The sequence below is a fragment of the Nymphaea colorata genome, chromosome 1, assembly GCF_008831285.2.
Source record: "Nymphaea colorata isolate Beijing-Zhang1983 chromosome 1, ASM883128v2, whole genome shotgun sequence".
Taxonomy (NCBI): Eukaryota; Viridiplantae; Streptophyta; class Magnoliopsida; order Nymphaeales; family Nymphaeaceae; genus Nymphaea; species Nymphaea colorata.
In genome coordinates, this window is record NC_045138.2 from 2958208 (window position 1) to 2982087 (window position 23880).

The following is a 23880-nucleotide window of genomic DNA, read 5'->3' on the forward strand; positions in this document are numbered from 1 at the left end:
CAATTTTTATTAAGAAATTTAACTTTCAAAATTACTTTAGAAATGGTTAATTAAAATGTAAACATGAACCATTCAACAGATGGCAATGAAAATGACAAAATAACTTATTGGAACTTTTCTGTTTTTTGTACTTTTCCCAGTAAGATGATTTTGATCCTCCGTATCCGCTTGTTTCGTCACGTGGGAAGGGAACTAATTTTCCCTGCAATGGGTCCCGCAGCCGGCATCTTGTGAGACAAATTGTGGGTCCCACTTTCTTAGCTCATACTGCCCTAACAAGCATTGTTGGATGTTCGTTTCAAACTTTCCTATCAAAATGGGTCATTTTCCGGTGAAAAGGAAATCCTTACTGAATGAAACAAACATAGGTAAGAAAATAGGTGGTTTTTGTGGCAAGGCCTAACCTTCCCTTCCTCCTACGAATATTTTTGACATCAAATCTCAATCTCATGGTCTTTTTCATCTCTATCTAGCATCCGAGCAAACGGGTCTGGGTTTCCCCTCTTGGGAGGCTTTTTGAATGTTCTCTTACCTGTTTAATTGTTGTAAAGAGAGTAATAAGAACTGGTTCAATCCTCTTATTTCTCAAACCAAGAGATCCATGAATCGGGTACTAATGTCATTAATACTACTGATAATATCATTAATACTGATCCCAATATTTGTTATTAATTTCACAAATGTGTTGTCATTGTTTTGTTCATTGGACACCCAATTCATTAGGGTCTTACTGAGAGCTGATTCGACTCTTATATGCCCGCTTTCTTTTTCCAGTTTCCCTAGGGAAGCTTTTTCCCCTCAAATACACTCACTAGGGGTTTCATAGCAAGTGAAGGTCAAGGAAGGAAGTGCACTAAATGAAGGCTCTTTTATGTGGACTGGTCCTAATAGGGCGATCTTAACAATTTTGTAGCTTCGTTCTGAAATCTGGAGCAATAATTGCATGGGAAGTATAAGGTTCTCTTTTTCTTTTTCTTTTTTAATTAAGGAGAAACATTGTCCTTCACGAAGATTGGGCGTGGGACAGATAATTCTTTTATCTTTTAAAATGGAATTCTTAAGGCTTAGATCTGATAATATATCCGTGTTAGATCCCTGACCACACCTTATGAGAGAGAAATTTGATCCATGGTCTTCAACTTAATTCATGATCAGTTTACCTGTCGACGCTGCATCTTACTGGTTTTGTTTGTAATATTTTGCAGAAATGTTAGTGGAGATGAAGGCAAGTGATTGCAGTGAAGAAGAGGCGCGTCCATTCCTCCAAGGATCCGCCAGCCCAACCAATGCCTCACAGGTATTCTACTTCGTTATAAGGAAAGCAGACAAAATGAAGACCAATGAAAACGGTTTGGTTCGATTTATAGAAGGTGGACGTCCTAGCAATCGCGATTTGCATAGTTTCGCTATTGCTATTTTGAAAATTCAAGGTTTTGGAGGGATTCAACTATTTTTCTCCTTTATTTATAGGCGTAGTTTACTTACGGTTTTTTTTTTAACGTATTCTTGTCGATAAAAACACAGCACCAGTAGTTGTTACATTGGTGCACGCTAGTCTATGCTCCCTCGGAGATGCGGCAAAAATGCGTTTAGCTGATGTTTCATTGCATGAAATCGGTGCAGATCGTGATACATTCACTTTGACAACACCAGTGCACAAGGACAGGATTAAGAATCCATTATTGATGCCTAATATCCTTTAGAATGTAGAGGCCGGTGAGAAATTTGGAATCTCAAAACACCAGTGCACAAGGACAGGATTAAGAATCCATTATTGATGCCTAATGTTCTTTAGAATGTAGAGGCCGGTGAGAAATTTGGAATCTCAAATACAAGCATGATCCTGAGTGATGGAAATGGTTCCCTTGCCAATTTATATTGACCTTGATACCCTTTCTTACCTTACCACTTTGTCTTTGAAGTATTTTATCATTTCACGTCGCTTCCTAGATGATGCCGCTTCTAGCTTCTCAAATCATTTACAAGTTTGAATAGTGAATGGTTCCTACTTCCTAGATCACCCGTTTTTGTTTCCATTTTCTATGGAATTGAATTGTTTTCATTGTCCGAGGTATTTTTTGTTGCAAAGATGAAGTCCACAGAAACCGGTGAATCTTCTGAATTTTTCATTTTTGATCTGAAGTCTGAAGACTCTGAAGTCTGAACATCACCTTTTCATGATTTTCTTTGAGCTTGTTTGGCAGCAACCGTTATTTGTTAGAGAGGGATAGCATCTTTATAAATGATTGCCAGATTTGCTTGATTTACGTACAACTATCCATGAAGTATAACGTTTCAAGTATCTTTTGCTGTTTTTCTAGCTTCAGTCCGATCCTGCAATACCTGCCCCCATGACTTGGCATCGTAAAATAAACAGTGTGGACAATGCTATCTCAGAGTTTACTCTAAGTTACACAGAGATGCTGAAGATGGTAACATTTCGCCGGCTGTTTTACTGCTTTGTCGCTATTCGCACATGTTTCATGGTACTGATAGTGATTTTCTGTGGATGCAACTCTATTGGACGGTCCCACATAACCTTCTCAACAAAAAAGGCTCCCCTAGGTCTGAGAATGTTGCGCCATGTGAGGAGAGAAACCTCAAAAGGACGGGTATCGGATCATGGAGATGACCTTCTCTAACTCCTTAACTATTTTGGATGATCATTTAGTTGAATTTTGGTTGTTTGACTAACGGCATGTACTCCATCTTTTTCTTGAACCTGTAGAAGGCACTGATTGATCCTTTCAGTCAACGTAAAATTCTTCCTTCTCAAGGTGTCCCGCTTGGAGGCATGGGGTAGCCTCTAGCCGCTTGAAATACCACGATTTTGCATTTTCTCCACTTTCCTTTCTTGTTAACAATTTTAAATGGTTTTATCTAGCCTCTTAGTGTTGAAATGATAGAAAAGATTCGAGTTCAAGGAACTTGTCATTAGGCATATTATTTCCTTTAATTGACATCAGGAAGTCCCTTCATCAGAAAATCTGAAACCTTTTTCATGAGTTTCTATTTATTGTCAAGTTCTTGTCTCTCTGAAATTGAGGAGGCCAACTTTCAGTGCAGGAAGCATTGTCAGAAGTTATAAAGGTGAGTTTCAACGGTGGCAACTGTTTCCTGGGGAATGGGAGGAAGAACCCATCTTGGCCAATCAATTTTCGGTAAGATTTAAACTTTATTATTTATCTATGGATCAAAAATGTCTCTAGTATTAGTCAACCTGGACAAAGTTATATACTGGTGGCCCATCCCCCTTGTTTCCCTTTTTTAGTTCTTTTTTCTCGTTGATGTGAACCTGCTAAGCATGTCCAGTAGGCAAGATAATTTGGTGGTTTTTGGGAAAATTTAAAATAAATTCCAATGTTCCATGATGCTAATCATCATGATACTTTAATTTACTGCAGATAGATAATTTGAGAAGAACCACTTAAGTTCTCAGTTTTATCCTTGTCCGGATGATTCTTGCACCTACTTCTTGGTTTTCTACAAAGTGATCATATAGAAATTGGATATATGGTTGCATTCTTTTATTGATGAGTTTTCAACTCATTGATGTTAGTTGCTTTAGTTGAAAATTTGAAATAATTGTGGCAGGAAATCTTGTGTCCAAATCTCTATTGTGATTCATTTGAAGTCTCGTGAACTAATGAGTTTGACAGTTACTGTCAATTCTGCTTGAACCTGATTTCCTATCTTCAAAATGTTGTGGATCAAGGGCACCTGCTACACTATAATCTATATTTTGCTGAAGAATTAGGCACAAAATCTATGCCAAAGGTAACAAAAAAAATTAATTTATATCTAAACAGAAGCTAGTAAATATCAATGAGTATATTACTTGAAACAAAGATATTGTATCTTATATCCTTTAGCAGAATGTCTGTCATCCAATTATGCAAAAGCCTTTGATTTTATGTTATTTTTATGTAACTTCAGTTTTTAGAAAACTGCAGTTTGTATCCTGTTAAAATGCTTCGGACAGTAATTTCTTATTTGAAACCTTTTTTCTTCTGGATAATTTAATATGTAACAGTGATGTGTACTCTCATCGGCATTTGTAAGTCCATCCTCTTATTCTTTTCTGCTTCTGATGTATGCCACCTTCTTGACATGCATTAATTGATTGAGAAAAATCAGCTCTCCAACTTCATCTATCATAATTTTTTGGTAGTATAGATGCTTTCCTGATTCATCAAATTTATTCATGGAAGTTATTTCGTTGTTCAGGTCTTCATCTCCCGTCAAAATGGTAAAAAGTTTTCCTCTGTATTACATTCTGGATGCCCGGATAGGATCAAGTAAGAATTGATTACTCTATGCCATGTTGCTTCCAGAAGAATGCTTTATATACACAGAAGATGCAGATGCCCCTTTTTCCTTTTCCCTTCCCATTTTAGCACCTTTTACATATGAACTGGACAGACAACAGTTTCATAATGTGCAATATGGCTTGCAGAGAAAGTATTGGTTCAGGGATTGGGTCTTGGGACTGGAAATTGGATGGAAAAAGTTCCACCTATCATGCATTGTACCCAAGGGCATGGACTGTATATGAAGGTACAAGACAGGCTACAAGCCTACAACTTGATTTTGCAGGTTGAGGGTGGTATGCTGATGGTTTATAGAAGATTCAAGTGAAAGTTTGTTTTTTGACCTTTTACAGGAGAACCTGATCCAGAACTTAAAATTGTGTGCAAACAAATATCTCCTTTTATACCCCACAATTATCGAGAGAGCAGCTTCCCTGTTGCAGTATTTACATTTATGGTGCGAGAAACAACTACCTTTAAGTTTACTTTCATCATGCAGTTAGGGATGCTTACTGAAACATCATATGTTGATTCGTCCAGCTAACGAATTCAGGCAACAGTGATGCTGATGTCACCATTCTTTTCACATGGGCTGTAAGTTAACAATTCACAGCCATGTAATAAACATACCCGTACATTCAAAGGTTTTGCACCCAGTAGTATGTGAAGTGAAAGGAAATTTTCCTTTGGTGTCCCAGATATATTCACAGCTTTTACCCAGGGAATTAATTGACTAAATTTTTTTTTTCTGTGTATTATATTTTCAGAATTCGGTTGGTGGGGATTCAGAATTTTCTGGTGGTCATCGCAATAAAAGTTTTACGTAAGAATTTCCAGAAATATCTGCTGCCAGTAAATCTTTTTTCCATAGAAGATGATATTGTTCGTCTGTAAATAGTTTCTTAAATGCATCAAACTGTTCTCATATTCTTTTGTTAATGGCAACTCTTTTAATAAATTTAGAATCATTGCAGGAAAAATTCTGGTGTCAGAGGAGTACTTCTACATCACAAGTGTGTCCCTTTCTGTGGATCTGTGATACCCGTCTTCACACAGCCTCCTTCATTTGCTGCATCATCTCAAAAGATGATTATCTCCTTCTCATACCGTGCCCAACTTCTCAAGTTGTTAAATGCAGGACTGCTGGTGGTCATCCTCCGATAACATTTGCTATAGCATCTCAGGAGACTGATTTAGTACATGTATCAGAATGCCCTTGCTTCTTGATATCTGGTAATGCTCATGGCTTCTCAGCGGAAGATCTTTGGCATCAAATCAAAAAGGTAAGGCAAGTACTTTCTTGTGACTGGAATGCATAAAACTTGATTGTGGAAAGTCTTTCTTAATCTAGACAGGTTTCTTCTTCTGAAGCAACAACATATGTTGCAGGCTTGCAGATCATTTAATGGAACTTTTCTCTTTAGCATCTGTGAATCCTTCCTGCTTGAACTATGTCACAACTACTGATGTCCCTCCATGTTGCTGTGCTGAACCAAATTTTGCTTTTCTGGTTTATCCCGTAAAAGAAAAACTGCTTGTTTCTGCATTATCAGAGTGTAACAGAAGTCATATTGTAAAATTTATAAAATTGTGATCATGTCCTTTATATATGTCATATTGTGCTTAAAATTATGGCTTCCAAAACTGCTGCTGCATCCGTGTAAGACTGTGACGTGTGTAAAAATGGAATATACTGAAAAAGTTGTTGAAAGGAAAAGTTACGATCCATTCAATGTTTTCTTGCTTTTTTGCTTTCTGGGTATTTCACGATTTCTTTATTTCCACTTTATATATCAGACATGTTTTTTGCTTTATTTTTTAGTTATTTTGAAATTTTATATTTTATGTGTATGTAATATGCTATTTTTTATTTTTTCTTTTTTCTTTCAGTTTCTTATGTTCCAAAATTTTCCTTCATTTTTCCCAAAGATTATCAGAAAACCATACTGTTGCAAGATTTTACCTTGCTGAGATGGAGAAGCTGATATTGTGACCATGGTGCAACTGCGTAAGCTAGTTAGACACGCGTAGATTCAACTAGTTCTCCTACTTTTGTCCCTCCAGATATGCTTTCTTTTGTCAATGCATTCTTTGATTTCTCTTTTATTTGCCATGATCTCCTCATTATGTCCTTTTTTTCCTTGTCAAATCAGCATAGATCATTTGATCAGGTTGATCTTCATGGGATGTTGATGCCTTCAGAGAAGGGATCATCTATTGGAGCTGCAATAGCTTCTTCAGTGACTGTTCCATCCAATAAAGTCCGCACTGTTACCTTTGCATTAGCATGGGCTTGCCCACAAGTCAAATTTTCCAGTGGTAAGGCATACCATAGGTGAGTTATGCTTGACTACAGAAAGACTTAGAATTAAGACTAAGAATTAATGCAACTTGCTGTTCATGATGATACTTCATTAGCAGACGGTATACAAAATTTTATGGCTCCGATAACGATGCAGCAGCTGATATTGCACATGATGCTATTCTTGGTAATTTTTTTCTTTGTATTTCTATAGTTATATAAATTTCTGACAAATATTCAAATTTCATAAATAAATTTGATTTTGTGAATTGAATTATCTTTATTCCCTGAAGCATCACCCAACCCTGACATGATTTGCCTTCCCTTTCTTTTCATGCGTAATTGTGTCTTCCATGCCTTTGGTAGTACCACTCAGATCAAAGCAACTTGACAAGTCATACATGGGAAACAAGCAATTTTTTGCCAGGCTAGGATGGTGCATATATCTTAAGGGTCCTATGCACAGACACTCCTACAAGGATGCTGCATCATTGTAGACATGGCATAGACATTGGCATTGCTCTGTGCATGACTTAGACTTTTGGTGAAATGCCGTTGGTTGTGCCCAGTCCACCCATGTTACTTTTTTGAGAACTTGGACTTTGTCAAACTTGACCACATCTAATTTGCCCCGTAAATGAAAACATGTTTTAAGTAATTCTAATATGCATTGCTAACTTATGTAACAGGCATCTGTCTTAATTATTGAGAACTTTACATTTATAGATATTCTTTGCTACTTTTCTATACTGTTTTATTTGCCGGTTCTTCTCACAAAATGCAAATTATGATGTTCTTACATCCAATTTAATGCACTAGTTGTGGTACATATCTGATTACCAAATATGAAGTAGCATCCTTAGCAATTTACTATATATTATTTGTGGAAAATTATTTATATATGCTTTAGCATTTTTATGTGCATATCCAAGTAAACTGTTTTAATGCTATGTGGCTCTGCTTTCAATTGCGTGTACAAAATTTTTGATAAGGAAAAACAGTGAGTGATTCCATAACTTCACAAGTGTTAAATGTTTACTAGGATGATCAAACTTGTATACAAAGACACCGTACTTCTTTACTCATAGATCAGGATGCGAGAGAATTATTGATTGGACCCTTAAGTCATTGCCTTATTGGTGTCCAGTAGTTACGTCATTCACATGTGGTATTCAGGTAAGTCTGGATACATGAATCTCTATCAAAGTCCTTGGACATGCCAAGAAAAGCGTGTGGCCTACAGCTTGATCTAACACTCTTTTGAGTTGATTAATCAAATTCAAATTACATGCTGGCCTAACGAAAAGCTTAGTTTTGTGGGAATCATGGCCCTTTTTTAGCTTCTTTTAATACATCAAGAATAATCTGGCTGCGGGAAGATCATCCCTAGGCTGCCTGATTGGCGGTGCAGGCAGAATAGCCTAAAGGTGGCTAGGATGCCCCATCTTTAGGGATTAAAATCAGCATGAACTTTTCTATATGTTCAGACCAGAGATCCTTAGAACTTAGGGTCTTCATTTCAGTTCCCCCATATCTTATTATCTAAATTTTACAAGTGCATAAAGTGCACACCTAGTGGCATGTTACTAGCTTGCAGCTGAGACCTATTGACAGATCTCACTATGGCCACACTATATCTTTGGTTTATCCAGTGTTGTAAAAGTCAGAAAGAGTCAAATCGGGCAGGCTGCCAATTTCCATTGAATTGGCCAATTCAGCAATTCATCTGAATCAGCTATGAATCTGCAAAAGATAATAGTATATACATTTTTCAAATTTAGAGGAAAATATACAAGAATAATTAAATAGAAAAAATAAAATTATTTCAAAAAATAATAAAAATGGATTGTGTATGAAAGATCACATGGCACACTTTATTGTTTGATGATCGAATCCATTTGCCAGTAATTTGATTTAAGTAGGCTCGTTCAGGCTGATTTCGACAACACATTTATCCAAACACCAGATCAGAAGTCCCTAATTTTGGTGGATTTGAAAAAATTAGATCAAGAAAAAAATAAAATTTTTCAGCAAACCATATTATTTCAGGTTCAGTAGAATGAAAATAAAAGGTATTAGGCAGGATTGTTGGGCAAAGTTTAACTAAAAATAGAGCTAAATATTATGAATCTCAGCATCAAAAGTTTTATCCCAGATCTGTTCATTGAAGCACTCTCCAATTCAAGTTCCTTTTTTCTGCATAAAGAAACAAGAATTTAGAAATAGTACTTTTCTATAGAATAGGAAACATATCCATATTCCTTCCTTCTCAAGATATTATTATCTTTTGTTCCATTGGAAGTGTAAAGGAACTGTTGACTTGTAAATGGATGTTCTTGTTCATTCCTTCCTTTTTGACCAAAATAGAGCATGAGAACTGGGAGAATCACATAGAAATGTGGCAGAGCCCCATTCTTCAAGATACAAGTCTTCCTGATTGGTAGGTTCCTTGAGGCTAAGTTGCATTTCCTCATCATCAGAATAGTTTAAAAGTTTAAAACAGGAAAGACTCATCTTTTGTTACAGGTATAGGGTGACCCTCTTTAATGAGCTTTATTATCTTAATGCGGGAGGAACAATTTGGACAGGTATTTTTTTGCCCGAATTTTCCTGCTATCATAACCATTGCACATTAGTGAATCTTCACAGCGTACTTCCTGCAGATGGCAATCCTCCTATTCGGGAACATGTTTCTGCTATAGATGAAAAATTTTCCCTTGATAAATCCAGTTGTAACAACTTGGGTAGCGGCAACCATGATACTGCAGTTGATATCCTTGATAGGATGGCTGGCATTCTTGAACAGATACGTAATCCCCAGACGTCAAACTCAGCATATGGACCTTCATTGCTTCAAGATGGAGAAGAAAATGTCGGACAATTCTTATATCTTGAAGGAATTGAGTATCTTATGTGGAACACTTATGATGTCCACTTTTATGCATCATTTGCCTTAGTAATGACATTTCCAGAGCTTGAACTAAGCATCCAGAGAGATTTTGCAGCAGCTGTAATGATGAATGATCCCGAAAAAGTGCAGACGTTATCTGATGGTCAGTGGGTTGCAAGAAAGGTTCTTGGTGCTGTTCCCCATGATCTTGGACTGCACGATCCCTGGTTTGAAGTGAACATTTATAACCTCCACAACACAGATAAGTGGAAAGATTTAAATTCAAAATTTGTACTTCAAGTGTACAGGGATTTTGTTGCAACTGGTAATAAGTCATTTTGCCGTGCTGTTTGGCCATCAGTTTACATGGCCATGGCTTACATGGAGCAGTTTGACAAAGATATGGATGGGATGATTGAGAATGAAGGTTTTCCTGATCAAACGTATGATGTCTGGGCTGCAACTGGTGTAAGTGCTTATACAGGAGGTCTTTGGGTGGCAGCATTGCAGGCTGCTGCTGCTATGGCACATGAAGTTGGAGATCAGGTTTCTGAAGAAACTTTTTGGAATAAATTTGAGAAAGCTAAACGGGCATATGATACATTGTGGAATGGTTCTTATTTCAATTATGACAGTAGTAACAGCATTTCAAACTCATCTATTCAAGCAGATCAATTGGCTGGAAACTGGTATATAGAATAGTTTTATCTTACATAACTTTCTACTCTGCTTATTTCATGCCCCTATTCTGATTAAATGGACGATATTGAAGGATCGATTCTTTTCTGTCCTAGAGTTTTCTATTGCATTTAGTTTAAGGGTTATGGAAATGCATCCATGCATGAGATTTTCACATTACAATCACGTCTGGCATAGTCACATGACTTAGAAATTGTTAGTGGTCTTTGTCAGGTCATAATTATTTCTTCTCAGATAGTGTGAGTTGACTCTCTAGTACATCAAAGCACCAGGATTTATCTTAATTTTTCATGTTATGCAACTGCATTTCATTTTAATGATATAGGCAGTTCATCTCTTTTCAGCTTACTGTTTTTTGTCTTCGCATTTTACCATGCCTATTTGAGTAGAAAGTGAACCTTGTTGATAAAAAACATCTTATGACTGACTAGGCATTTCATATCCTGAGTTGCTAACTATTATGACACCTGCAGCAGAAAAACGATGATATACTTTTGTACTTGAGGATCACTAATCATTTGCAGGTACGCAAGGGCTTGTGGTCTTGCAGCAATTGTGGATAAAGGCAAAGCACAAATGGCACTTGAGAAGATTTATAATTTCAATGTACTACAATTCAAAGAAGGAAAGCGAGGGGCTGTCAATGGGATGCTACCAGATGGACGAATTGATACAACAGCGATGCAGTCAAGAGAGGTATGGCCAGGGGTGACTTATGCTCTAGCTGCTAACATGATTCAGGAAGGCATGGAAGAGGAAGCTTTTAGGACTGCAGAAGGAGTCTATGAAGCTGTCTGGTCTCAACAGGGTCTCAGGTAATTCTATCAGCAATAATTTGTGGAGCTGCCATATTTTCTCTTTCTGCATGTCTTTGATGTATACGGCATCAATCACTCAAGTTTCTTGTCCACTGTAGCTAGATCTGCAATTTTGTTTAATTTTCTGAAATTATCTACATGACAGTTATCTCTATTTTTGGAAAACCAGAAATCAACCTAAAATCAGTAACTTATCTAGGTAGGGATTTGACCTTATAGGGATTTAAAATTCAAATGTCTGAACAGTTCCATCTGAACTAAATCAAAGGCTTATATTATTCCTGATGGGTCTAGTTATTTTCAAAAAAAAGAAAAAAAAAAGCGAGAAAATGAAATGTCGTTTAAAACTTTAAAAAAACGCTTTTTTTAAAAAAAAAAACGTTATATCCTGTGTTCTCTATAGCAGCATCAGTAATGGTCGAATAGAATACAACACTAAAGGTTCTTTTACATTGATGAAGATTTTTGAAGCCCCCCCACCCAAAGCCATTGATAAGTCTGACAGCATCCCACTAATTATGATTTGTGACAAAGTTTATGATGTGTCAGCTTGCATCCCTTGCTGCAAGGTCGAAGTCAAATGCACTAACTGTTGGTGCAGGGAACTTGGAAGGTTTCATCAGCCAGAGGCCTGCAAATGTGGGCCATGTGGTTTTCCTTCATGTGTTTATTATATTCTTGTTGCTATTTAATTTTTCAGTGGCTTACGATTGCAATAATTACATTAAATTCCTTCCCAGTTTTGCCTTCCAAACTCCTGAAGCCTGGACAAGTGCCGACGAGTACCGGTCTATCTCCTACATGCGGCCTCTTGCCATCTGGGCGATGCAGTGGGCACTTTCATCCCCTCAGCGTGGCAAAGAAGTTACGAGGATGAGAAGGGAAACAGGTGATTCTTTCATGCATCACACAGGATATGCAGCAGTCGCTGGCTTTCTGAGCCTGCCTGAAGAGCAAAAAGCCAAGAGCTTCATCCGGGTCCTTTATGATTACACTTGCAGAAGACTCTGGCTTTGATTATCCAGCTTGGCTCAACACGGTTCTGTTCATACTCTCATTGATACAGTTACTCTTTTACAATGCGCTGGTCACTGGTGGAGTATAATCCGGCTTACCTCTGCTGAGCCGTTTAGACTAGATCAATGACCCTTCTCGAATCCGTAACCGAAGGATGTACGATAGATACAAGCTCATTGAATATAATTTATTTGTACTATAAAAACTTGTCTTTGACGATGTGAAATGTAATTTTACAAATTTATTTCCGATGACTTGTTATTGGAGGTTTCATCCATTAAAAGATTATGTAATTGAGATGAAAAAACATGGATTGTCTTTCCTCTTATTCCCGACATAGTGAACAAGTTACGGGTTCATATTTGTTATCACAACTATCTGAGTTCTTTTATGGGTTCAGATTTGTCATATACTAGACATGGGTTTTGCCGTCCACTATTTCCGATATTTGGCCAGTTCAGCCCAAGTCTGGCCATTTCTTACAAATCTTGACCACACGAATGTGGTTGGATAGTTGAAATTTATCTGCCTGGAAAATGCAATGTTTAAATCAAATTTTATGAGATCTTCGTCTTAAACTCGTTGATTTAATTGATTTCATAAAATTATATTGATACATCTCATTTTTAACAACTTTTTTGACGCGGAGATACCTGAAGCTTCTCCCCATTCCCCAATGCTCCTGAGGTTTGGTGAGGAGTGGAATACCTATCAACCTAAGTGTTGTACATCTATTGTTTGCAATAACTGGTTGCCTGTCTGTCAGCACAACCCACTATGCTACACCTTTCAAGAAAACAAATGAATTTGAAGAGTGGCCGTGATTGATTTGTCAAAATCAGCGAGAATTTGATCGAACAAGCTGAACACGAGTGCAACTTCTGTGTCTATTAAATGCCCAAAATACTTGCAAAAGCTTTTCTAAAGCACATTTCGACCACCTATTATTTCGTTTTTAGACAGTTTAGAATTTACTTGACAAAATTAACGCAATTAATCAGTCCCCTGACAAGTAATAGTCTTTTTAATGAGTTGATATCAATGTACAAACTTATTTTTTTCTGAAGACCTATTATAACGAGTTGTAACCCTTTGGGGGAAAGGCCCCCTAACCTTTTATTCCAACACCAAAATATATATACAGCAAAAATTGACAATCACTCTAACTTACGAGCTAGAACGAGCAAGCTCATCAAAGGTCTGCAAACCCTCGCTCCATCAAAGGTCTCCTTTAAACCCTCGCTCATCAAAGGTCTGTTCTCTCTCCCTCAAACCCTCGCTCGAGGGAGGGTCTATTCTTCCCCAAACCTAGCTCGAGCAAGTGTTTATTTTAGGTTTTCAGGCTTCCAACTTGATCTGAAAATCATTCCTTTTTTCTTCTTTTTTAGATTTTTGTAACATATGATTGTCTTTTCTCCTTTGCAGAACCACCTTATGCGTCTTCTTCTATATTCCATGCATGAAGTAATGTCGCCTTCCACAACAAAAGCATCTCGAACAAGCAATTAATCGAGGCCACAGCAAAAGCATCTAGAACAAGCAATTAATCAAGTTAAACGAGTGATCGAGTCAATCTCAAGCTCGAACATAATTGATCGAGTCAAGCTCGAGCTACCATTGTAAAACTGGACTGGAATTCGACCCAAGCTCAAGCTGACCAAAGGTCCAAAACAAGAGTCAAGCCAAGCTCGAGCTCAAGAAACTTGAGCTCGACTCACTCGACTCGTGTTCAGCCCTTACTTTCTCTTCATTTTTTTTATTTTTTTTCTTTCTTCCAGCTGAAGAATTTTGACTGTACTGATTTTGCAATTTCGTCCGACTCAAACGAATCCGAACATTGAGCTCCACCCACTCGGCCGCATCAAGCAACGGCACAAAATATAAGGCGCCACCTTTCTCGTCAGCCTCTTCTTCAACCAGGAACCCGGGAAAGCTGATCAAATCTGAAGCCTCCCTCACCATCTGGAAAAGTTTCCCGGGGATCGAAGGCCTCCCGCCGATGCAATAGTTCAAAAAGTAGCGCAGCCATGTCGCTGAGTGAAGAATCAAAATTCGAAATCGGTCAGAGGGTCCATAGCGTCTCCGATTCCCGTCGAATCGGCACCGTGATGTACGTAGGACCCGTCGACGGCTATTCGGGAACTTGGGTAGGCGTCGATTGGGACAATGGCAACGGCAAGCACGACGGCACTGTCAAAGGGGTTCGGTATTTTCGCACCAGCGCCGAGCAATCGGGCTCTCTTGTTCGTTCCCACACGATAAGCAAAGGGGTGTCCTTTATTGACGCCCTTGCTCGTCGGTACACTTGCGAGACTACAAAAGAAGAAGAAGGTAAGTGGAATTTTCTCTAGTTTAACTCGTTTTCTCTTCTTGTGGATATGAAGGTGGGTTTCGTTATCACTGTTGTTCCGATTTGGTGTTTTACGAAGTGAAGTAGTTCGTTTGGATAGAAAATCAGAAAGAAGGGGCGCCTAAATTTGCGAGTCGAATTCATTTTGTTTATTGGTGCTTTTAGTATAGGCTGACCATGTTTTGCGAGTAAACCTCGTTAGTTCCGTTATCTTTTCCCTGTTTTTACATTGGTATTGCAAAATCTGAAGACTCTCTATAAAAGTATGAGTTTCCAATTCTCTTTTCCTTCTTGGTGGTGGTCTTAATTTGGTATTTGCTTGCCGACTTTGGCCCTGTTATACCGGTTAGCGTCTGTATCTCTGACGATTTTATTCGGTTTGGTGCCTTTGCAATAGCTAGGATTTCTAACATGATCCAACTATTGCCACATATGATGCCTTCTAAGACGCTGCCTATTTTGTTATAAGATGAAATGTATGTCTATTCCATGAGGAAGAAGAGGGTTGCGATTCAACTCCTGGGAAAGGATAAAGTGCAAGAGAAGTTCAGCCGATTTGAAGAATTGGAACATGCTTCGCTTGCTTATTTAGGGGTGAGCTCGCCTGGGCCACAGCACGCAATCCATGGCGTTATACCAAGTAAGCTTCCTGTAGATTATTGTATGAGTTGAAAAGACCAGGATGAACATCATTCCTTCTAATGTAGCTTTTTTTTTTTGTATTGGTGGTGTTTTTGTTTCCACTAGTATTCTCACTGAACTGTTTGCCTCTTACTTTGTTCCTTCTTCTGTCCCTCAATTTTCCTTTCTGTATTTACTCAAGATTTTTTATTAGTACTCTTTTTCACTGATTTTGCAAGACTGGAACCAAAAAGGCCATGGAATTTCTCCAACAGACATGAGTAAGGAATAAAAGTTTTTGCCTTTTGAATAGGCTAGTTAACATGCTCACGATTATACTCTACAAATGTCATAATTTGGCCATCAGATATCTTCAGAAACGGAAAATATAACAACCTTCAGTTGCAGCTCTGTTCTTCACAGAAGAGGGCGTTTGGGGTTAATTGGAACTTTGATGATGACTTTGAAGTCCAGTAGAGTCTCAGAGCAAAGAGGCAAAATTGGTTGAGGCTTTAGGCTTTTAGGCAAAAGTTGTCAAAGGCATGCTTGTAAAGGAAGAGTACCTGATCAGTCATTTTAATTCAATCGACCAGGTCTGCTGATAATTGATATTGAAACAAAATGTGAGCATGCTGCCAGCGCTCACCCTAGCCAAAATTGAACTCTCTATGAGATTCATGGTTGCGCAACTTATAGATTCCTTATTCATGGAAAAACCTGGAAGGGGCCTTCCCCTTTGAAGATGGATGTGTGTGAGAAATTGAGCTGTCAAGACCACTTAGCTCCATTGTTTATGCTTCATTTTCTTTTCTTTCGAGGAACCCCAGCAAGGAAAATAAATCACTGTTTAGGCTCCTGGAAGTCCATCAATTGAGTCTCTCCAAGAATTGTTCCAAATTCCAATAATTACATAACCCAATTTGACCTGTAGATGAATATGCTTTTTCTTGAAAAACAGCTTCATTGAATTAATATCAACAATAATGATATAGTTGTAGAGGAACATATATATCCTTTGATCTTGATGTAATCCAGCAGATAATTGGGGAAAGAAATTCCAATGCTGTCAATCAAAATGCTTACGAGTGAAGAACATCTATGGTTGCCTCCAAAAAATCCAATCTGGATCTGGAAATCAATTTCTGAAAGGATATATATTTTCAAGGTTGATGTCATGTGAAACTAACAACCATCTCAAGTGCTTCAGAGGAACATGGATTTCTGTTTTCTTTTTTCAACATGTGTTTAAGGACACTGGAACTATTCGGCACAAACAGTCTATTGGCAATAAACAATGCAATAATATTGCCAGTTAAGCATGAACTGCTTTGTCATTAGATACTGCACTTATATGGATCAAGTGCAAATAATTGAGTACAAATGTCAAGCTGCACTTACGTAGATTACATATTAGGAGAGTTTCTAATTTAAGTTTACCGTCTGTTCCCTTTCTTTTGGTGAATTACCTTTTTCAACCTTGCATTCAGAAAGTTAGGCATGCTAGTTTTTGTAAGTGCTTCCATGATTGTAGACTATGACTTCGATGAAACTATTTCCTTCTCCTGTGTGCTTCTAAGAAAGTGATCTGCTTCTTTTCCTTTTGCTTCCAGTAATGCACACTTCTGTTGCAGTTGGAAAAAATAAGCTGTGAAAAATCTGGTTGAACTCGTAAAAACGGCTAATTCTTGCCTTGATCTTTTCTTCTTTGGCACTTCTGCAGTCACAGGATTTTGCTATTATATTTAAAAAATTTTGTTTTATTGCCAATTCAGATCTCAAGAATCTTGATCTCACTGGAAATTTACTTTCACAATGGAAGGTAAGTCCTTGACACCTTGTAAAAATCACAAAACTTCTATTAACCTGATTTTCAAGGAGACTTGCTACGTACAACAAAAGTTTGGAAACTAGTATTCTTTCTCTAACAGCTTTTCATATGCTTGCACCTAAGCGAGCTGGTTAGTAGCCTTTGCCATGCATTGCACATTTGGTGAAATTGACATGCTGAACCACATGATGATTGTGTCAACTTTGGTGCTTCCTGATACTATATTACCTTCTTCCTTTTTTTTTTTTTCTAAGTCCCCAATATTGGTCTCAGTTATACCTTGGTGTTGGTCTCAGCTATATCTTGGCAAGAAAAATCTTGGGATGATAAGGGTCTTTTGATAAATCATCAGATGGTAACTGTGAGTTATGACAACTCATGCCATGACATGACAAACCTCTACCTGCTAGTAATATTAGCACAATTAGTTCTTTATAGTTTATACTCTTCCTAGGTAACTAATTTGAATTTGATGGCAGGATGTGAACTCTATCTGTGAAGAACTTCCAGCTCTTGAAGTCCTTGATTTGACTAACAACCGCATGTCACATGATGTGTCTGGGATATCATCTCTCAGAAACATTCGCATTTTGGTCCTTAATAATTGTAGCATAACATGGAAGCAGGTATGGCTATGAGTAGGCAGTAACTTGATATGACTCCTGCCTTTTTTATCCTAACCACTTAATTTGGGTTCAAACAGGTTGATGTGCTCAAACATTCTCTTCCAGCCCTTGAAGAGCTCCACTTGATGTCAAATGGATTAATGAGAATTGAGGTAAAATGTACTCTTCACAATACAGGGAATGTCTCGTGGATACTCTCTTGGGTAGCTTTACATGGTAGCAAACAGCAAAACACCTTGTTAGGAAGCTTGATGGTATAAAATTATAAAGGTTAGAAAATGAATATATATTGCTTTCATACAGGCTGAACCACATGTAGCATCATGCTCCTACGTGGAAGGATTTGAGCACCTACGGATTCTCAATTTGGAGGATAACTTGATAGGTTTATGGGATGAGATTATGAAGTTTTCTCAGTTGAAAAGGTAAAGTATGAGCCCAGACCTTCATATGCAGGCATGGTTGTTTTGACTATATGCCTCTTTCTGGATTTGTGTTAGTTTTTAAGTAAATCTCTTGGCCAGCTTGGAGCAACTTCGTTTGAGCAAGAACAACTTGAAAAGTATATCCTATCCTGCTGTTCGTCCTCATCATGATTCTGTACCTGGCGAGCCTTTTAAGAACTTATGTTGCCTGCTTCTGGGTAAATTTATTCCTTCCCTCTTTTTCGCAATTGTGAGTTAAATGTGTCTTTTTAGTTTCTTATTTTATCATTCTCAGGTGGTAACAAGATTGAAGATTTATCATCTGTGGATTCACTCAATCATTTTCCAAATTTGAGAGTAAGATTCCTATATTTAGCTGTTCAATTACTTTAAAGTGTAAACTCATTGAAGTGTTTGTTACCAAACTTCTTTTTGTGGTGACAATTTATATAGAATGGTGAAAATATAATTACTACTGAATTTCCTATGATAATTCTGCTAATCAAATATATCTGAAGGATGTTAGGCTTTCTGATAATCCAATTGTTGATCCTGCAAAAGGCGGCATCCAACGATTTGCTCTTATTGCACGTTTAACTAATGTCACCATGCTGAATGGAAGTGAGGTAGTCAAGCAGAAACTTGGTAATTTGGTAAGTTAGTATGAGTTAAAAGATATAGCTCACAGTCACGTCATACTTGACAGGTGAGTGCAAAAGAAAGGAAGGATGCTGAGATAAGGTGAGATCTCAATAGATCATATTAAATGACAGGGAAGAAATATGAGCCTCTTCTTGTTATTGTTATTATTTTAATGTTTTCTTTTCTGTCTCAATGTTGTGCTCATAGTCTTTCATAAAGAAAGTATACTAGCTAAAACTTCCAAAACTATGGAAATGGAATGCTTATCAACCTTTTAGCAATAACAATCATTTTTTGGTTGAAAAGTTTCACAGTTGTTGCTTTAATTGAACTGAACTGTTTGCTCCCTAGAAATGTTTGTCATTTTCAATTTATCCCTCATATTGTTATGTTTCTTGTTGACTTGATTTGGTTTTCAGGTATGTCCATCTGGTGATGGCTAACATGCAGTTGGACAAACAAGAAGAGATCAGGGAAAAGCACCCAAGGTAACTTTTCTCTCGGAGCTCTTTAGGATTAGTTGGTCCATGCTCTCAAGTTCAACTTTTAGATAATGCAGGAACAAAAGCTTGGCTTTGGTGTAACACCCCAGAAGTTTAGTCCCGTATCGAAGATTGTGAGGGATCTTCAAGGACTTATAAAGGGAGGCTTTAATGAGATGATTGTCCTGGTTCCTAGCCTTTTTAGGATTGGAACCGAAACTGCTAGGGGGTGGGTTGGGATCCGTCAAACTAGAGGCCCGAGCCCAGGATTGGGTCGGGTTGTTATATTTGGAGCATCTTATTTGTTGTTCCTTTTCAGCAGATTTTCTTATTTTATGATTGATCAGAAGCCTCATATTACATGATGCAGTGATTGGAGGTCTTTGCTCTAATCCCAATGAACAACTATGAACCGAACAAAGAAGAATGGAACAAACAAAAAGTAAAACGCAAATTGCATGGAAGAGAATAAATGCAATAAGAAACAGGAAATTGACCAAAAGGAAATTAGGGCTTCATTAATCTTAACCAACCCCAAATGAATCACCAGCTTGTCTTAAATAGGTCTTTTCTAACTACATTGGATCTTGGATGTAGTATTGAAATAAGAGGTCCAAGCTCAACCTGATAAATGAAACAAACAAAGATTGAAATGAATAAAATATAACATGAATACAATCTAAATCTAATATGAAATAAACTGCTCATGTGTCATTGTTCCTGGGTTGAAGAAGTGTCGTCCTTAATGATGAGATATCTGAAGTTTCGGGTCCGAAGAATGGAGACTAACTTCTTGCGGCCCGAATTGGCTTCAAAGTTAGGCATGGAAACCTGATCCTTCTTTTTTTCCTTTTTTTGGTATTTCCTTGTTTTTTTTATTTTCCTTGTTTTCTTCTCCTCTTTTCCTTTTTTATGCATGTGGCATGTTTTTGTCATGACGCGTTGACTACATAGAAAAACGAAGCCCAAAGGGTGGTTTTGAGGCCCAAGACAAGACCCAGTTCTTGTGGTCATGCCTGGTGGCCACTGTTCGTTAGGGCACAGGGTCATGAGGGTGGGAGGCTGGGAGCAAACCCCATCAGATTTGCTGTCAAGCTTGCTAGCGGTGATGGCCACCCAACAAGGGCATTGTCACTTGGCGGCATGGTGGCGGTGGCAATCAACAACATTAGGGCGACGGGCAGCATGGGCGAGGGTGTTTAGTGCTTTTCTGTAGTGTAAGGCCATGGCAGGTGGATGGATTTTGAGTGGCAGTAGCAGGTGGGAGATGGTGATGTCATCCTAGTGATGATGCCCTTGAAGCTTAGCAGCCATGTGGGTGGCGGATGGAGCAGCAAAGATTTGAAGGGAACTGTTGAGCATAAGGGGCAAAACTAGGTTCACCTTCGTAATGGCGTCCTCTTCATTGGACGATTCGGCACCAAGTTAGGTATAGCTGATAGTGTCAGGGTAGGTTGGATCTTGCAAACATCGGTGAAAGATTGCAACAGGGTTTGCGAAAGCTGCAAACCACTAGTTCGAACATTAGTGTCGGATACCTCAGAGGCTGACACACCTGTTTGAAACTTGAAGCCTGCAGGCTACCGAGTTTGTTGTTAATTCAAACAATCTTGTGTCGACACTCCTGCCTTGATCACTGTCGTTGCAGAGTCGGCAGGGCATCATCTTGGGTGACTCTAATCTTCTCCTCATCCTTGCCAGTGGGTTTCCAATGCCGACCAAAGTTGGTTGTTGTCTTCTCCACTATCCAGATCAGCCATGCTTGGCGAGGCTGCCCCTTGATTCTACCTTAGGATGAGCTTCCATCTCATGCTATGCTTGTTCATTGAAAATTTCGCTGTCACTTTCATCATTCTTTTCTAATTTCTTACAGTAGCATCAAAATGTTCTCCTATGCTTGTCATGATCTTGCTCACTGTCATCAATAGCTTCAATATTCGTATAGAACTCACCATTAATTGTTCATTTTATTTCCAATAACAGGATTGTCCTTTGCTTTATGCGCCATCACGAGGAATGATGAAAAACCGAGGCTCTAATTACTAATCTGACGGTGATTAGACTAGGGGTTCTCTCCCCACAGAGAACTATGAATTAAACAAAGAATGGAACAGACAAAAAGTAGAACACAAATTGCACGAGGGGGAACCAAATAGGAAGCAGAAAATTAACCATAAGAATATTAGGATTTCATTAAATCTTCACCAACCCCAAAAGAATCACATGTTCATCTTTAATGGGTCTTTTCTAACTACATTGGATCTCGGATCTACTATTGAAATATAAGGTCCAAGCTCTACCCAATAAATAAAACAAATAAAGAACCAAGTGAATAAATCAAATAATAGGGACCCAACATGGATCCAATCTAAATCTAATATGAAATGAACTGCTCCTGTATCATTGCATTATTTGTCATTTATATTAGCAACTTGACCTATCGACCAGGTGTATTATAGTGGGTTAGGCTGCTCGTCTCTGTGCCACAGTTCTTGAACTTGGTTGTCAACCAATAAACATGCCAAACTGCTGAATGGCTCTAACATGCAGGTTTTTTGAGCTGAAAAAGCTTCATGGCATCGATGATGAGAAGCAATCATCTGCAACTGCAGGATCTCAAAAAATGGCTTCTGGTCTGATGTGTAAGAACTAAGAACCCAAAGGCATGGCTGCATATTCTCATTTACAAGAGGATTTTGTTTGATGGATTGTGGCCTACATGCAGCAATTACTCTGAAATGTATTGGAGCCTCTATCAACGAGAAGCCGCCTCTAACTAAGAAACTTCCTGCTACAACCACAGTATCCATGACACTTCTTAGAAAGTTTTTTTTATCCTATCTTCTGAATGTCACTGAGGTTTTTAATTATTCAAGAATATGATGCAGGTGGGAAAGCTGATGGTTCTTTGCATCAGTTTTTTTAAGCTGAAAGCTGTAAAGCCTAGATTGTTTCTTCAAGAAGAGGTATGGAGTTTACTAGCACAATGTTTTTTCCTTAGTTTCCCTCTAGAAATTTGAAATACTTTATAGGAGAAATGGAGGTGTATGGTGTGGATATACAACACATACACATTTAGGCACATTATTTCTCTTCTAGCATATCTAACTTCTAGAAAAAAAAAAAAATTGGATAAAAGGAAAATATCACCATTATGGATAATTAATAATTAGCCAGCCATGAATTCAGTGCACAACATGGATATTTATGACCTGCCTTGGAAAACTGAATCTCTAGATGGGTTCATGGATCAGTTTGCTAAGGGCCCATAAATGCAGAGCAATTTGCTTACAATATGGCAGTTGATATTAAGGATGTCAATGGATTGGATTAAAATTAGATAACCCTTAGCGGTATCCACTTTTTCATATATTCATGTATTCAGATTCGAATATGAACAAAAAAAAAATCACTTGAATCCGGTTGTGAAATCTAATTTGCAATTCAAATCCAATCCGAATCCAATTTTTACATACATATCTAAGTATGAATTTTGAAACGAATCTAGCTGGTTTTCAAAATGTAAGAGCATTGGATATACAATATTTATTTAAAAAATAAATCTGATGTGAATTTGAATCTGATCATATATTTGAATATAAATCTAAATCCGATCTGATGACATTTCTTAAATCTGAATTTGATATGATTTTTTAAATTTGATATTAAATTGTTTTCCATATCTGATTTTTCGGAATGGTATGGTTTGATATTTGATTGAAATCAGATATATTGACATTCCTAATTGATTTGCATGCATAGGAGTTGTGATTTACACTACATGTATTGTTTCTAAGGTTGCATGAGAGAGAGAGAGCTGAAAACTTGGATTGGAGCAGTATTGAACAGTTTCCACTAATAGTGACTAGCTTTTCCAGTCTTCTTCATTCCCTCTTTAAACAGTAGGATGTTTCGATGCACTTCAAACATATTATGGTGAAACTTTTATGTTTCTCCATATGGGTGTTTGGATCCCGAACTAAATGAAGTGTCCAGTTACTCTCGAGGTATACTCACTTTTAATTCGAGGAATACTGTGATTGTGCAGGGCCGAGCAACGCCTTTGTTGCTTGATGATGACATGGAATCTTTGGCTGACCTTCGACTTCCAAGCAATGGGGGTACCATTTTGGTTGATGAAGAAGTTTAAGCATTTTGAAATCATTCACTGTGAACATCTAGTCATCCAAATAGAGCGGATGCTTAGAAACGAGGGACAAAAAACTTCAGAACGATCAGTCCAAATTTTGCGGAAGAAACAATGTCTGGTTGTAAAGCTGAAAAGTTAGAACTTCAGACTCATTGGGACGACCTTGTTGTTCATTGTTACATTTCAAATTGAGGAACTGGTACCATTTAATTTCATCCATCCGAGTTTGGAAAGGTCCTCTTAATTGCAGATATTAAATGGCTACAAAATCTCAGGATCCATCACATGGGTTGGTAAGTTTTGGTTGAAGGTTAGAAATTGACATAGATGGGTAAAGCCTTTGTGGGACATTAAATAAAATATTTTTGCCACGGGCTAGTGTAGGTCTTAGTGAAGGTCCTACCCTCACAGTATTGCACCGGCATGTCACTGCCCAGGAGAGGCTGTCAGCAATAAATTAAGAAAAGACATTACTTGACCAGAAGAAAGTTGCAGTACAACTCAGATTGAGATGAAAACATTATTTTCCTGCCTCGCAAACTTAGCACGGATAGGAGAAGTATACTTTACCCAAAACCTTTTCCTATCCGACAAGGATTCACCAGGAATTTTGTCATCAAAACAGAATGTTGCATTAGAGGCTGTGAAGCGTAGCCGCCAAATATGCCTTGCTGTAAGTTCCAATCCAACCGTCTCGAAATCTACACCAATAGTTCGCAG

General features: G+C 37.9%; 2 protein-coding genes across 12 annotated transcripts in view; both read left to right on the top strand.

Annotated features, from left to right (window-relative positions):
* Window positions 1-12364, top strand: part of LOC116263650 (uncharacterized) — a 109231-nt gene extending 96867 nt beyond the window's left edge. For 3 of the 11 annotated variants that reach the window (XM_050077919.1, XM_031643401.1, XM_050077894.1), the window contains exons 2-20: window positions 1206-1297; window positions 2322-2432; window positions 2556-2612; window positions 2729-2799; window positions 3062-3161; window positions 4228-4298; window positions 4457-4557; window positions 4664-4767; window positions 4851-4904; window positions 5078-5133; window positions 5285-5323; window positions 5449-5593; window positions 6464-6645; window positions 6729-6799; window positions 8980-9052; window positions 9139-9200; window positions 9276-10191; window positions 10726-11016; window positions 11760-12364. In XM_050077919.1, coding sequence (XP_049933876.1) covers window positions 1208-1297; window positions 2322-2432; window positions 2556-2612; window positions 2729-2799; window positions 3062-3161; window positions 4228-4298; window positions 4457-4557; window positions 4664-4767; window positions 4851-4904; window positions 5078-5133; window positions 5285-5323; window positions 5449-5593; window positions 6464-6645; window positions 6729-6799; window positions 8980-9052; window positions 9139-9200; window positions 9276-10191; window positions 10726-11016; window positions 11760-12036 — 2871 coding nt within the window. In that variant the 5' untranslated portion in view covers window positions 1206-1207 and the 3' untranslated portion in view covers window positions 12037-12364. Of the gene's footprint in view, window positions 1-774; window positions 958-1108; window positions 1132-1205; window positions 1298-2321; window positions 2433-2555; window positions 2613-2728; window positions 2800-3061; window positions 3162-4227; window positions 4299-4456; window positions 4558-4663; window positions 4768-4850; window positions 4905-5077; window positions 5134-5284; window positions 5324-5448; window positions 5599-6463; window positions 6646-6728; window positions 6800-8979; window positions 9053-9138; window positions 9201-9275; window positions 10192-10725; window positions 11017-11759 lie in introns of those variants that run through there. The other 8 variants (XM_050077916.1, XM_031643420.1, XM_050077902.1 and 5 more) reach the window with 6 other exon arrangements.
* A 1483-nt stretch (window positions 12365-13847) lies between these two features.
* LOC116267182 (tubulin-folding cofactor E) lies at window positions 13848-23375 on the top strand. The gene is made up of 15 exons (XM_031648787.2): window positions 13848-14367; window positions 14856-15026; window positions 16780-16826; window positions 17315-17461; window positions 17539-17613; window positions 17765-17886; window positions 17986-18104; window positions 18182-18243; window positions 18405-18512; window positions 18593-18627; window positions 18948-19016; window positions 21561-21652; window positions 21736-21812; window positions 21899-21976; window positions 23059-23375. Exons 1-15 carry the CDS (start codon window positions 14064-14066, stop codon window positions 23158-23160), a joined length of 1608 nt encoding a protein of 535 aa, XP_031504647.1. The 5' UTR covers window positions 13848-14063; the 3' UTR covers window positions 23161-23375.
* Window positions 23376-23880: the final 505 nt, after the last annotated feature.